Genomic DNA, 16,426 nt, shown 5'->3' on the forward strand with positions numbered 1-16,426 from the left:
CAGGCATTCTGGTTTTCTTCTCCAGGAGTTCAACTAAGTTTTAAGTCCGAGTTTTGATAATAACACACAGCAATGTAAACAGAGCCGTGTCATCTTGGCCATCAGCATTTCAAGTACAACGTGATACAAAGGCAAGATGGAATCCTCCCTCCTAAGGTCCCTTACGTAGCAGATGGAGATTACCACAGAGGCGAAGAAAAAGTCTAATCAGCTGTTAGAGCCCTAATTACATTCCTCTTGGTTGAAATCCCCAAGTTACATAATTGTCGCACAGTTCACATATGAGCGGTTGATTTTTTTCCCCCTGATTTATTATTCTAATCGCATTTTGGATGTCGGTGTTAGCAACCTGAAGCCTGCACGGGCTCACTCACTGCAGCCCTGCTGTCAGAGGCATGTTCCGTGGTGAAATTCAAGGTCCTTAGAAGAATCAAGTCACAGGTACACTGAGGAAAGAAAACAGGCGTAAGTGAAAGAAATCGTGAGACAGCCAGCCCTGCTGTTCTCGCCTCGCTTCCTGTGCTTCACAGGGAAAGAAAACCTTGCCCCTCTCCAGAGGGGACAGGCCGTGCACGTGGAGAGCCTGAGCTCAGGTGTCCCAGCTCCCAGGGCACCGCTCTCTGCAGTGGGGTCTTCCCAGTTGATTCCTGGAATGTTCTCCCTTTGCCCTTGTTTCCTGAGTATCTCCCAGACCAAATCTGATGGCAAACTTGGGAATACCTAGCAGTGGCGATGGCCCCGGGCTCTCGAGTCAGATGGCCTGAGTTCAACCTCCAGATGTTCTCACTTGCTTTTTTCATCTTGGGCAAGTCGCCTGAGATCCCAGTTTGACCTGTAAAATGAATGTAATGATGGCTTTTTCATTATAGAGTTGTGAGGGTGAAATGAGAAAAATGCATATTGGGGTGATCCCAGAGCCTCCAGAAATGCCAGTTAGTGGACTTATTAATTATTTAACAATCATGACTGCAGCCTGCGGAGGACTGGATGATCCAGAACTTACACAATGAAGGGCTCCCAGGAGCAGGATCAAAACATTGATTAGTAATTGCGAGAGGGCTCCTTTTTATTTTTCTGCTGATTTTTCAAGTGTCTAATGTTAAATCATTCCAATGCGGAGCCAACGCAGGGAAAGAAAACACTGTTAACTGTTTAGCTAATGACCAGGATGGGTCACTTTTTAAGCGCACATAAAGAATTAAAAGTAAATCCAAAGAAGTAGACGATCTCTTCCATCCCCAGGGACCTGGGAACAGAGGAACTCTGGAGGACCGGAGATCATAAATGAGCTTCTGAGGAAAACGGAGGCTCATTGTTCCAGAGATTTTCGTTTTTAAATCTGAGGTTGAACAAGCATCGAGCTCTTCTCACGTTGGTTGAACCTCAGGAGGAGAATGGAAGCAAAGACGCAGGCTGTTCTTGGAAATAACGGTGATCAAAACACATCTCCATGAATTACCAGATCAGTGCTGGGTTCTAAGACAGCTGACACTGTTATCCATAAAGATAGTAGATTTTCCTGAGAACAGTTATTATAGGAGAAAAAAAAAAACAACTGCTGCAGTGTGAGCTATGTAACAATTAAGCAATTCTGAAATTTCAACTGAGAGGAATTTAATTAAGGCTCTAATAGCTGATTAAACTCATTTAGATCTGCTGGCAATTGCCACTGGTTACATAAGAAACCCAAGAAGAAAGATTTCCATCTTTTCCTTATGCTGTATTTAATCCATAGGTGCATCTCAGATGTGGTCCTTAGACCACCTGGAACAGAATGACCTGGGCTCCTGGTTGATAAGTCAAGTTCCACACCTACTGATGCAGACACTCCAGGGACCTAGGAGTCTGTATTCTTTCATTTATCTACTTATTTATTATTTTAACTAAAGTATAGTTGATTTACAATATTGTGTTAGTTTCAAGTGTACAGCTAAGTGATTCAGTTATACACATGCACATATGTTTCAGACGCTTTTCCATTATAGGTTATATAAGATACTGAATATAGTTCTCTGTGCTATGCAGTAAATCCTTGTTGTTGATCTGTTTTATATATAATGGTATGTATCTGTTAATCCCATACTCCTAATCCTCCTCTTTCCCCTTGGAGATTGCATTCTTAATTAGCCCCAAAGGAGAGGTTCTTATTCTTGCTAAAGTTTCATAATCTCACTACTTTCAATAGTTCCATTGAAGACAGTATAGTCAAAGGAAGCAGGTGCTTTACCTCAACCCCTGAAAAGCAATTCTTAATTTCACTCTGCCAGTGGCCAGCTGAAGCCCCATGGCACTGAAGACAAAGGAGGTTTGGTCCACACCTGCTTTTCAGCAGTTTCACTGTAGAGGCTTGTTTGAATACACCATTCAGGGGAAAGCTGGGGTCCCATGTGACATCTGGTGTCAGCAGACTCTAGCTGTCCTGAACGAATTTGAGATTGGATCTTGGTTTACAAAAAAAAAAAAAAAATCACCAGACTCAACTGTGAACTACTTTAGATAGAGCACATTTCAACTTAATACCAAGTCACGGTCACGGCTCAGACATCTTTATTGTAGTTTCCCGATCAATCAAATTCAGATCTGGTTTTGGTTTCGAGCAGCAACCCAAGACACAAAATTACTCGTGTGTAAGCCTGCTGTCAGCTTGCTTGTGTGTTAGATTTGCGTGCAGAGGCATGGAAGTGATGCTGATCAGTGATGCTGGTTATGCTAAATATGGACATTAAGTCATTTTAAATTTCCTTCACGGACATTTATCTTACGTCCTTTGGAGGACTTTATATTTCAGGTGGAGAGAAATTGGCCTCCTGTTTGCTTTGTTTTCCTCCTTAAATTCATCTTCCTGAAGAGTTAATTACTCACATTTTCTCCAGCTTGGGCATAAATCACTGCTTATTATCCAGAGTGAAATGTTTTCCGACGTTTTGCACATGTGAAGTGTTTGTTTTAAGGCCTGTTTCCCCCGTGGTTATGAAATCACCCAGTGAGTTAACCAGGGCCAGCCAAGCTAGAGCACAGGCAGCATGAACTCTGCTTTCATCGTCGGTTTTAATAAATTTCCTCTCTGATTTTTAATTTTGCAATCCCTATTGTCTCGTCTCCGAGGAGAGGATCTGAGTAAACAGGCAACTTTCCTCTTTTAACTTTGAATTCTAAGTAAAAATGGATGCTGTGCTGCAGTCTGAATCGAGTTCAGCAAATATTTATTGAACTGGCTTGTGGGCAAACGCTGTGCTATAACCGACGTGGGTCACATGGTATGGAAGGCTGGCGAGGCCGGAGATCCAACAGAACTATAATTCAGGGCAAACTGAGCCCTTGCCCCCCAGCCTCAGACAATCATACAATCGGTCTCTAAGTTGTAACGATTCCACCACTTTGAGACCTCATGGGTTCAGCCTGGCCTCCCCCATGTGGCCCTCTGCCAAGCTCATCCAGGTGAATACAGCTACCTCCTGACCCATCACTCTGCATTCAGAATCTTTCGGCACAAACTGTTTCTCTGCACTGCGTTGTGAAGAAGTGGCCCAGTACATCAGACTGGCTTTTTTTGTTGTTGTTCAATATAATTTTTAATTAAAAATGCAACATTAAAGGCAAGGTTGAAGTCCCCATCATTATGTCTTTAGTCCCATCAGCTCCCTCTCTCCAAAAGGCTACTGCTCTTATGAATTTTGTGTGTATCTTTCTAGTCCATCCTTTTGTTCATTGCCTCTACTGTTTTGGGGGGTTGCTGTCCTTAAAGGGTGAACAAAGTCACGTCAGATGGATTTTATTCGTCCCCTGATCCTGATTGAAAGTCTTCAAGAATCCCCACCCCCAACCCTCTTCCGTTGCCCCAGGAGAAAGTCAGACCTCCAGAACCAGCCACACACCAACTCTGCTGGGCTGGCTCGTGGCTGGAGGTCACTTCCCACAGGAAGCATCTTCGGTTTCCTTGCAGAGCGGGAAGCTCTCTGCTTCAGTAACAGCCTGCGCTCATGCCAGCACGGCAGTTAATCTCATTTTGCTATCACATGTTATCTCACGGCCATTGAGCTTTGGCTCCTCCTCTCCAACCGGACTGGAAAGTCTGAGGACCACGACCAGGCCTGGACAGTTCACAAGTGTAGCCCCAGAGCGTCCTGCGGTACCGGGCACACGTAAAGCACTGACACGGGTGTACAGAGCTCATGAATGAACGAGTGAGAGAACTCGAGGGAAGAGGGGAATGTTCAGAGATGCGTCCCAGCTGGAGAAATAGGCTGCTCGGGAGAAGCAGTATGTGAGCTGAACCTGGAAAGAATGGGTAGGATTTCCTTCAGTGGACTTGATGAGAAGAGGAATTCTGGGCAGAATAAATAGTGCAGAGAAAGGCAGGGAAGTGGGTATCATTCAGAGTGTGTGTGGTGACACATGAAAATTGTATGCATCGCTGTGGCTCAGTGCTGTGTGTGTGTGTAGAGGTGTGCGTGTGTGTGTGCTAGGTATGTGTGTACGTGTAGTTGTACGTGTGTGTGTGTGTATAGTTGATCCTTGAACAACATGGATTTGAACTGCGTGGATCCACTCATACATGGATTTCTTTCAGTAGTAAATACTACGGTACTACATGATCCACAGTGGGTTGAATACACGGATACAAAGGAACCGTGAATATGGAGGACCATCTATACATTATACACAAATTTTTGACTGCATAGAGGGCTGGTGCCCCTAAACCCCACATTTTTCAAAGGTCAACTGTATACACATATATACATGCATACATATGTGAGTATGTGTAGGCATATGAGTGTTTGAAGGTGTACATGGATATATTTTAGTGTGAGAGTATGAACAGGGTGTATGAAAGAGGTCAAAAAAATGATGGAGAGAGAGGAGGGAGTGTCCTGGGGTTGACTGGACCTACATTGTAGGGTCCATTGATGTAACGGGGAGCCTGGATTTGAGTCTAGAGGCAGTAAGAGTTGTGAAAGGTAATGAATAGAGGTAAATCTATGATTTTAGTGTTTAGATTTACATTTTAAGGAATGGCTTGGGAGACCAGGAGACCAGTTGTGAGGTGATTTTAATTGTCTCTTGTAAGTATTTTATGAAGAGATCAAATACCATCAAACGCTCATACCTCTTTGAAAGGAGAGCCACAGACATCTATTCACCTCATTTCTTCCAGGCTTTTGCAGCCTCTGTGACATCTCTCTGGATTTACCCAGACATGAAGGGGTTAATAGTAACTTACAATGGACAGTTTCTGAAGATGAAATTATCTTTGCTCTGAGAAAATATTGGCTGAACATTTCAATAAGCAATCACTGCCCTTTCACAAAACACTTTCTAGGAGCTGAAGAGCAATTAGCTTTCTAAAAGAGCTGCATTTAAACTTTATTAATAAGAACAGATTTAAAAAATCATTACAAAGTTAATTTCCCCTTTTTACATTTCTTTGAACAAAATCACTTTTCTCATTAGAAGTCAGTTATTTTTTTTTTTGTCCTCAAAACTTCAGTTTATTTTCTGAAAACATTTGAAGGTTTATCACCAAAATTCAGTTTATTTTGAAGGTGAAGTTTTTGTTTTTAATTCTCCCATACAGACTATCTGGGTGAATTTGGGACTATTTTCAAGTACAAAAAAATTCAAGATAGATAAAAATCATCTGCCCATACCTTTTTCTTGTGCATAGGGTGTTTATAAGAATTAAAATAGTGCTTATAATAGGGCCTAATACATAATAAGTGCCCAGTGGATGTCAACTTTTATTGTTGATATAAGAGCTCAAGCAATGCCAGTCATGACTTTATAGCTCTCTTCTCTCCATTTCTTAACTCTGTATTCAGTCTCTGGTAGGTTCTTCTGCTGTGATCACTCTATCCTAATAGTCCCAGCCAAAGTCCCAGGGAAAACTCCCATTGGCTCAGCTTAGGTCACACGCACATTTCTGAGCCAATCACTGTGGCTTGGGGGGACTCCATGTACTGAGTTGCCAAATAAAGAACATGTGCTTATTGTTTAAATCATAGGCAGGGATCTTTCCAAAGGAAAATTGATATAACCACAAGAAAAAAAAAAAGGAGGCAGGGAAATGGATAAGGGACATGCAAAAATAGCTAAAGTCTGTTACAGAATCCTGGGAGAAAAGGGGAAGAAAATCCTAATTTTTGGCTAAAATCACAGATGTGGGGAAAAAACTGCCCACAATAAATGAGTTAGTATCAAGACATGTTTTTAATGGGGTTAAAACATGAATAATATGAACTTCCCTTTAAAAGTATTTTTAAAAATTGATTTAAATAACAGCAAAGTAACAACACATGGCCCTCTCCTGTTCTGGGCATCTCTCTTATGTTATTACATGCTTTTACATATAATAAATAATTTAGTCCTCTCAGCAGTCCTATGAGCCATACCACTATCTTCATCCCATTTTTCAGATGATGAAATTGAAGTAAAGAGACATTATGAAATTTATCCAAGTGGCACAGCTGGGATTTGAAGCCAAGATGCTGGCTCCAGAGTTCACACTCTTCGAAACTCTTCCACTCTGTCTCTCTAGGAATATGTCTGGAATATATCTGTTATTTTTATTTTTTAAAAAATCCTTCTTTGGAATTCAGAGAAAATTTAAATAACCTTTTTCTTTTAGAATAGTTTTAGACTTATAGAAAAATTACAACAATAATACAGCAAGTTCTCATGTACTTCACGTCCAGTTTCTGCAATTATTAACATCTGACATTAATATGGTATGTTTGTCATGATTAATAAGCCAGTGGTGATGCATTACTATTAACTAATGCCCATGCTTTATTCAGATTCCCTTAGTTTTTATTCTAATGTCCTTTTCCTGGTCCATCCTGGTGTTTCACCCATGGTACCACATTATGTTCAGTCACAATGGCTCCATAGGGCTCCTCTCGGCTGTGACAATTTCTCAGACTTCCTTTGCATGCTGATGACTGACAGTTTTGAGAAGTACTGGGCAGATATTTGCTAGGACCTACCTAAATCAGGATTTTTCTGATATTTTTCTTATGATCAGACTGAGGCTATGTGTTTGGGAAGAAGACCACATGGGCAAAACCCCACTGTCCTCTCATCCTGTCAAGGGGACCTACTGTCAGAATGACTTATCCTTGTTGACGCTGGCCTTGGTCATCCGGCTGATGTAGTGTTTGTCAGGTTTCCACACCGTGAAGTGTTTCTTTTTTTTCCCCCAGCAAAAACTTCTCATTGCATTTTTTCACTGATTTAAAAATGAGTCCTGGTTCAGATCTTGACTCTATCACTCTCAGACTATGTGAGCTGAACAACTTATGTAAGCTCTGTGCCTCGATTTCCTCATCTGTGAAATGGAGATGATAATAGTAGTATCGTATTCATGAGTCTGTCTTTAGAATTACATGAATTAATATTTACAGTTCCCAGAACAGTGGAAACAGAAACACTCCTTTTTATCATCTCATGTAATCCTTACAGCAATTCTGTAAGGTAGGCACTATTATTTACCTTTGAAGTGTAAAGAAACCAAGTTTCAAAGGGGGAGGGAGTGATAAGCAGTGCCCTGGGTTTTCTTGGACCAAGTTTAAATTCTTGCTTTAACCCTTATGATGTGACTTGAGCAAGACACTTAATCTCTTTGAATTTCAGTTGACTCATCATAAAATGAGGATGATCATAGTTACCAACCTCCCAGAGTTGCTTTGAGGGTGGAATCAGATAATGCATGAAAAACCCTCAACACAGTTCCTGGAAGCATAGAGTGAAACACCAAATAAATGTTAACTATTGACTTCGCCATATAATTGTCCAAAGTACCACAGCTGGGGTTTGGTCAAATTAGGATTTGAACCCATGCTCCACCAGAGAATGGGGAAGAGTCAGTTTTGAGTGAAGCTTCTGGTTTGGGTACCACTGGCTTTTGTGCAGCAGAGAAGTCTTAACCAAGAAGGCTCCACTGACCTTATTCTTCCTCCCGTGGTCTTCTGGCTTGGTTCTCAGAACCACCCTACCTATTTCAGAGACAGGATGCCTTTTGGCTCATCTCTGGTGACCTCTCTTTCCAGGTGCAAAGCTCCCCTGACATATGGCTACCATCCAGAATTAGAATTCAACTTGTGAGGAGTACTCTCTTCACCCCTTTCCAATTATCTGCTCATTGCCCTGATCCAAATCAGGAATGGGGTGGAAGCGACTTTCCCTGGGCTTGGCATGAAACCTTAGATCTGCAAGGCCTTAGCAATCACCTAGTCCAAACCCACTCCCCTCATCCCTGTATGAGGAGTGGAGACCCAAACAATGAGATTAAAGTCAAGGACATATCCTAGCAGGAGCTCAGGTCACTACTTCCCTCAGTTAGTGCTTCTGCTACAAAGGCTCACCGTTTTCCCCACAGGAGGTTTAATAAATATTAAATTAATAGTAATAGTACTACATATCAAGAACTTGCTGTGTGCCAAAAGCTATGTGTTTAGAGATATTTACCATCATCATCTTGCTTATAACCTTCAAAACGTGTGAAATTGAAGTATTTTCATTTTTCGGTTGAGGAAACTGAGATTCAGACAGACTGTGTGACTTGCACAAGACCACATGGCTAAGGCCAGTGGTGGGATTTGAGCCTATCTGTCTAACCCCTAAGCCCGTGGTATTAATGATTCTGAACTCTTCCCCTCTGTGCCACATGACAGAGAGAAGAGACGGATCCTGTAGTGATGAAGTTGCCCTGACCAGTCAATGAGATTCATATGTGCACATGCATGTGTGCATATCCAAAGCACATGCATGGTGCACTTCCCTGTCTCAATCATGTAAAATTCCAACCAGAAGTTTGGCAAGGGGTCCTGGAACTTCATTTTCCCATTGAGCTCCAGAAATAACCACGTGTTCAAATATTGACAGAATACATATATTTTTGTTAAACCTGTCTACAGACTCTGGACTCAGTTAGAGTCCCTTATATGGAGAGTTATAGGAGGGGAAAGTGAAGGATGTCTGTTTTTCCCCATCTTGGAGTTGGGATTTTTGGTGTTTGGAGTGGGAGCCTATGAGAGTCAGAGAAGGAGGTGAGAGCTCTCAGGATCTAGGGCAATGTTTACACAGCAGCTTCTTGATCGAGTTTCTCCACCCACCACTTGCTTCCACCCTCCTTGGCTGACCCAGGGGTGCTTACTTAGACATGCTAGGAAGAAAAGGGGAACTTAGCGAAGATTTAGGAAGTTATTGCACTCTGGGAACTCATAAACCTTTTCAGATTCTGTCTCCATGAGTCAGCCTTGGGCTGAAACTTTTGCTTGCCTCCCACAGTGTAGTATATGTGATGTGGTCAATGGCATCACCAAAAATTCTGCTAACTAAACAGTCCTAGCCCATATTTATTTTATCTCGGGACTTTAGGAGCTATCTCTGCAAGGAAGAAAGGGTCTTAGAGCTACACATGATCACTGCAGATCAATTAATAAAAGTACTAGTGGGAAAGTGCCTTTGGATTCAGACAGTTCCATGGCATAGCTCTGGCTCCACCACCACCTAGCTGTGTGAGTTTGGGAAGGTTACATAACCTCTCTGTGCTTCAGTTTCACTGAGACACTGGAATAATAATCCTTACCATCTGGAATTTGTGGAGATTGAACTAAGTGGTGATATTGGCACATTTCCTGACTATGGAGAAGTGGTCAAAAGTGACTGTTATAATTACTGCATCAAATGCTATGGTGGAGATGCGAGCAAAGTTCTGAAGTACCAGAGAAGGCAGGAATGCCTATCCAGGTTAGGTGATAGTTGAGCTATATCTTAAATGCTATCTACAACAATGATAAAATAATAGCAGCTGTCATGTATGTTACATGCTAAGTTCTGTGCTCAATGTTCATGTCCATTTTTAGCTCATTCAAGTCTCACTACAGTTCTGAAGGCATATACCTGCTGTGATTCACATTTTACAGATAGGGAACATGAAGCTCAGAGAGGTTAAGCAACTTTCCCAAGGTGGCTCAGCTAACTGGTAAAGTCAGGATGAGTACTTAGCTCTGTTTGACTCTCTAAGCCATTCTCTTACCCACTAAACTACTCAGCTCCTCTTGAAGGTCATGTTGGAGTTTTCTAAGAGAGATGGAGAGAAAAGGGATGCATATAAAACGTTCCAAATCCAAAGACAGCTCTTTATCTGTTTTCATGTTTATTAGTATTTGTTTGGTCTTTGTCCCATGGACCGATAGTTCCAAGAAGGCACGAATCAATCTGTTCTATCCATCACTGTTTTTAGGCTGGTAGCAGCACATAGTTGGTGTTCAATAAATCTGTGTTGCATGAATGAAGATTTTGATGGGAGCAACATTCTCTCCAGCTCTTGTTACACATCACAGCGTGGGGAGATGAATGTGTGTGTTTGGTCAAATTACTCTGCTGCCCCTCCTAACTTAAAAGGGAAATTATCGATAGGGCTAGACAGTTTTGTAATGGGCCACAAAGCGAGTTTCTCTACAAGCAGTGAAAAACCTTCCAGTGCAAATGATGAGGTCATCTTTGAGAATACTGATTTTCTTCTCTCCCATCATCCCCTCACCTCTCCTGGTGTCCAGCGTGTCTGGGTTCTCTTTAAGGGCCTGAGATTCATTTCTGGTGGCACTTACATTACAGGAAGAGAGGTGAGTGGGTCACGTCAACACAGACAAGCCTGGACGGGGCACTTAGCTCTTCAGAAGAGGTGCTTTCCTTGCAGTTGGTGTTACAGATAAAGCGCTGACCTGTGGTGTCAAGCAGTTGTGCGTGGGAGCAGGAGGAGGGAGGAGACAGTGCGAGGCTGGGGCAGCTTCCTCCAGTGTGTGTGTGAATAGTGCCAATAAGCTGTCAAATAAAATTAAGTTTCGAAACATACAGCCTTCAATTTGGTTTCACTAAGATGCCGACTGCAGCTCAGAGGGAACACAATAAATTCTGTTTTGACAGGTCTTGATACACGCTAAGCAGTGCAAGTCTCCACTCTGTGCAGGATTAATAAAAGTTCACCTTCATTTGCAACTTAAATAGGACCGTAGCTGAGCGTAAAGGGAGGCTTCTCATCTCATCGTCCCCTCCTCTGCCCCCGTGTTGTCTCTCCCGCCAGTCCTCCCTGCTTTTTGCTCTTGGACTTCATCTTCCTCTCCCCTTTCCTCTTTTTCTCTTTCTTAGCACATTTTAAATCTCTCTCCTTCTCACTGTCTCTCTTCTGTACTTTTAAAAGTGAGAGTTTGGAGTCCTTACGATGTGCCGGGCGCTTAGCTGTACGCTTTTGTCAAATTGTCTTATTTAATTCCCACAACATCCTTCTCAAGGAGGTGGAATTATGTCTGTTTACAGAGGAGAAAACAGATGTTCAGAGTGATTAAGCGCCTGAGGTTGTGCAGCTAGCAAGTGGCGAACTGGGGGTTGAAGCCCAGACCTCTCTGATTCTAAAAGTCCATACTGTTTCCATGACATCAGTGGTCCTGAGTGCTGGTGGAACATTCCAGTCACTCAGGGAGCTCTCACAGCATCAGTGCTTAGCCACCACCCCCATATTTAATTAGCCCGGGGAGAGTCCAAGATGTGGGGGCTGCCCAGTGCTCTGCTTTCTCTTTACCCCCATTTTTCTTAATGTATAAACACATGTGTATGTTGAGGTAGATAGCAGAAAAGCCCTAAAGAGGATGGGGTTCTTCTCTCCTACCTCTTATGGGGGAGGACTTGTCTGTCTAGAAGCCAGCGGTACAAGAAAGCACAGGTGTGTCTTTGTCTTTGTGCTGCAGGTGGGCAAGTGGGAAAATCAGACCCTGAGCCTGAGGCATGCCGTGTGGCCGAGGTACAAGTCCTTTTCGGACTGTGAGCCAGACGACAACCATCTGAGCATCGTCACCCTGGAGGAGGCCCCCTTTGTCATCGTGGAAGACATAGACCCGTTGACCGAGACCTGTGTGAGAAACACTGTGCCATGTCGGAAGTTCGTCAAAATCAAGTGAGTCCCGGGATGCTATTGGTTGAATGTACCCAAGCCCTTAAAATAGCCTGTATCATTGGTAACAACCATATCTCTAAAATGGTAATAAAATGCAATATAAGATACACTCTGTTATAATAGATATGCACAAGAATAGAGATTTTAAGGAGTTTTTGAATAGAGGTCTTGAATAAATCCTAGAACTACACCAGGTGGTTTGCATTCATTTAAGGCCAACAGTAGAAATAGAGGTACATGGTTTTGACCATTTTAAACATGATGAAAACTGAATTATGGGAAGATTAAGAAGCACATTCAAACCACTCAGCTCGTAAATGGAAGGCGCAGGACTCAAGCCCTGGGCCATCTGACCCCACCGCCGTATTCTCAGCCAGTATGGTGACTTGACTGTCCCCTTCAGTCTTCCCTAAAATAATTATTTCTTTTGTATTTTTCTGGCTGCTCCCCACCCCCACTCCAAACTGCACCTTCCGCTTCCTTCCACCACTTTTCTATTTCCCAGATCCACACTTTTCAGAATTTTCAAAAATTCTCTCCATTTGGGAGGCAACATGCACCTTCCATGCGACTTTCGGATGTGATCGAGGTGATGCTGGTCTCCTGGGGTCTCCTAGCTCACCAGCCGCACACAAGCCAGCATCTCATCTGTGTCACTTCCTCTTTTATGATAATTGAAGAGAAACTGACTTTTTTTTTTTATCAGAACCTCTGATGAAGGGTTCTCCCTAATCTATAAACCCTTTGGGGAAGCGTAAATCTCCATGGCCAAGTCCAAGGCACTGATTATAATCTAACCAAATGCAAACATAACACATATACCACCACCCCTGTGGGGGATTTACAAAAGGAAAAAGCCTGCTGTTGGATGCAGATCTGTTTCTTGTTCTGAGTTTTTTCTGATCTCCTCCTTTCACCTGGACAATTCTTGCCTGTCCATTAGGTCTTTTTCTTTTTCTTTTTTTGGTTGGGGGGAGGTAATTAGGTTCATTTATTTAATTATATATTTAATGGAGGTACTGGGGATTGAACCCGGGACCTCATGCATGCCAAGCATGCGCTCTACCACTTGAGCTATATATACTCTATCCCCCATGTCCAATAAGTCTTCAACCATTCCCTCTCCACATTGGGTGAGTTCTCCATACTTCCCCAGTGCCCTGGGTATGTCTCTATGTCTTAGTCCAATCAGGCTGCTGCGACAAATTACCACAAGCGGGTGGCTCAAACAACAGACCTTTATCCCTCATAGTTCTGGAGGCTGGGAAGTCCACAATCAAGGTGCTGGCAGATCTGGTGTCTGATGAGGACCGTCTGCTTTGCAGACGGCGGTCTACTCCTCAGCTGGTAGAAAGCAGAGGAGTGTCTCTTTTCATAAGGACATTACTTCCACTTGTGAGGGCTCTACCCTCATGACCCAATCACCTCCAAAAGGTCCTACCTCCAAATACCATCACACTGGGGATTATGGTTTCAACATATGAAGTTGAGGGGAGCGTAAGCATTCAGACAGTAGCACTCTATGTCTGTCTTTCTCACCTGTTTTTATGGGCTTAACAGTTTGTGTTTCCCTCTGGTGTATTAGCTGCCTAAATATAGGGAATATGCCTTATTAATCCTTGTGTCCCCAGTGACAAGCACAGAATATGACACACCAATGTTGATGACGCTTGAACAGATGAGTGAATGGATACTTTTCCTCCCACATTCCAAATTCCAACCTAAGTTATTATTATACAAGATGCAAATCCCCAGAGCTCAGTGCTTGGGATAAAGATAATTTTTTAAAAATATGATTGCTAAATGTATAATGAAGGCACATTTTGGTTTGGAGAAAAAAATTTTTTTTTTATCAATGAGCAGTCTTTTTGGAGTTGAAACTCTGAATGGATTATTCAATAAATAATCATCAGCCTTTTTGGAGTTGTCAGACTCCCAGGGGTTGAAATTCTGAATACATTAGTCAATAAATAAATACGCATGAAGCACTGTTTCTGTGTTAGGCACAGTGCTGAGCATGGGGGATGCATCAGCAAACAGGGAAGGCAATAGGCAAGGATCCTGCTAGTGAAGAAATGCACACAGCTAAAAAGCAACTCAATCAGTAAGGGCAGCTCCACACTGGGATGAACATTGTGAAGGATCTGAATAAAGCGGCATAGTAAGGGAGTAACTTGAGGTTCATGGGGCTCCTTTAACTCACACAGGTATGAATTAAAGTGACATATAAAGGAGGAGAAGGAGCCAAACATGAGAAGAACTGGGGAAGAATAGTGGAGGAGCAGGTGCAAAGGCCCTGAGGGAGGAAAGAGTTTGGTGACTTCAGGAAACAGAAGGGAGCCTAGTGCAGTGCCTGGAAGTGATAAGCTGGGGGGACAATAGAAGAGGTAATGGGGGAAAGTTGTCCAAGGAGGGTTTGACTTGGGTGGGCGTTCTCTGAGCAGAACTTGGTCAGATGGAGGAAGCAGAGCGGCTGGCACACAGCAAAGAGTGTAACCTCACTGGGCACCTCCTTTAGGATAACAGTGCCATCTCTGCTTCAGTAGATCCAATCAGGTAGGGCCTCTTGTGCTTCTCAGCCAATAACAAGAGTTTAAATTCTTTCAAATCAGAAGTCTTGGAGCTGAAAACAATAGATCACCAAGTCCCGAGTCACACTGGTATGGAGAAAATGAGTCCCCACATAAATTACTGCCTTTAAAAGCATTGACTTTTTGACTGAAGAGTATAAGCAGGTATTAAAAGGTTCAAATTCACGTTTTGGGTTCCTGCGGGAGGTGGTGGCTTGCCACTTTCCTTTTCCCACTTGGTGACAGGATATGCTTACTATGCTTCTAGATGAAATTAAAGTCTTTGATTTATCCGAAAGCAATAGAAAATTATTAGGATCCATTAATCCCAATATTAACACAGATTAGATCAATTGGATTTCCAAAAGGTTGGCATCTTTGAAGCAGGCTGATTGGTTCCAAGAAGGATTCCTGCTAGACAACATGACTGTGTTTGTTTTCTTGGTGATATTCTCCCAGGGACAACCCTTTGTTTCTCACTTCTGGTAAATGGTGGGGTCTTGCGGGCACACATCAGTCTTCTAAAAAATCAGGTAATAGGAAATGAGCTGAGAAACCTGACTTTTCTTCTAACCTGTTAGTTTAGTGTTAGAACATGAAGAGAAAATGGAGGAAGAATTATCTGGTTTGATATGTGGAGAGAAATGGCTATACTGACAGTTAATCCCCTAAACTGTCAAATCATTGGTGAGAGAGAGAGGAAATGCATTTTTAAGCACTTATGTGAGAGGCACTTTAGATACTTTATTTAGTCTTTCTAAGTGTCCTGCAAGGTAAGTGTCAGCCTTCTCAGTGCATTAATAAGTAAACCGAGGTCTATGAATGAAGAGACTCATCTGAGTTTCCACGCTTGTTAAGGGCAGACCCAGGATCTGAAAGCAGCTCTTTCTGACTTCCACTGGCCACACGGGGAAATTGTAGAGCCAGAGAATTGATGATTTATTGGATTCCTTTACCTGTATGTGTTTTTATGAGTCGCCCTTTCTTTTGGGTGTTGGTGGAGAGCTGAGGGATTGCATGGGCACCATTTCTCAGGTGTCTGTGTGGTTAAGTCACAGCTGCTCCAGACACACACACACACACACACACACACACACATACACACACACATGCAAGAGTTATAATAAGAACCAATGAAGGTTCCCAGTATGGTCTGTTTCCATAATCCTCATTATAAATTCAACTATTGCCTTCACTGTATGTCTTTTTTTGTCCCATGTCCCCAGTGCTTAGTTCCATGTCTTATGTAGAGTGGGTACTCAGTGAGTGCTTGTTGGGTGAAAATGCATCAATGACCATTGGTATCTAGAATACACCTAGTGTTTGGGGATGTGGGGGGTGGATAATTAACTCATAAACTGGCTAAGGTTCCCAGTGAGGACAAAGAAGCATATAGGTCACTATATGCCTGTGTCCCTGAATCTTAAACCTGGGGCATTTGGAACTCCTGTGCAAAGTCTCCAAGGAATCTTGAGCAGCTGAAGGAAGAGGCTGTAATAGAAGGGAAGGAGCAGAGAGGGAAGGGGTTGCAAATGGAAAGAGATGGTTAAAGAGGCATCGATGCTCGGCCTATATTGGCCAAAAAGGAAAAGACAGAATTTGATTTGGGCACTTTTTTCGAAAAGCCACAGATACCAAGAAGGTAATCACATTTGGACATGCCATTAAGTTAATGTACTTAGGAGATATTTCTATCATGGTTTTGGCAGTTGTAACTCCAGCCTGTCCCCTTCTGCTCTGGGAAATTGATGGAGAGAGGGAAGGTACCTCCTTTTTGTGATACTACAGAGTTAAGTCCACCGATCATGATATGTAAATATATGCATCTGTAGCCTCCTGCAGCCCCCAAGCTGAGGGCAGCAAGGTCAGAGTAGCCTCTAGGCTGGAGAGTGAAGTTTCCATGGTG

At 42.7% G+C, this 16,426-nt stretch overlaps 1 protein-coding gene across 5 annotated transcripts in view; it reads left to right on the forward strand.

The window, feature by feature from the left end:
* Positions 1-16,426, forward strand: part of GRIN2A (glutamate ionotropic receptor NMDA type subunit 2A) — a 420,782-nt gene that overhangs the window by 321,213 nt on the left and 83,143 nt on the right. For all 5 annotated transcript variants that reach the window (XR_012061040.1, XM_072942222.1, XM_072942225.1 and 2 more), the window contains one exon: positions 11,745-11,950. Coding sequence is in view for 4 of the 5 variants with exons in the window: in XM_072942222.1 (XP_072798323.1) it covers positions 11,745-11,950 (206 nt within the window). In the remaining variant the exon portion in view is untranslated. The remainder of the gene's footprint in view (positions 1-11,744; positions 11,951-16,426) is intronic.

This window comes from Vicugna pacos, chromosome 18, assembly GCF_048564905.1.
Source record: "Vicugna pacos chromosome 18, VicPac4, whole genome shotgun sequence".
In the NCBI taxonomy this organism is placed as follows: Eukaryota; Metazoa; Chordata; class Mammalia; order Artiodactyla; family Camelidae; genus Vicugna; species Vicugna pacos.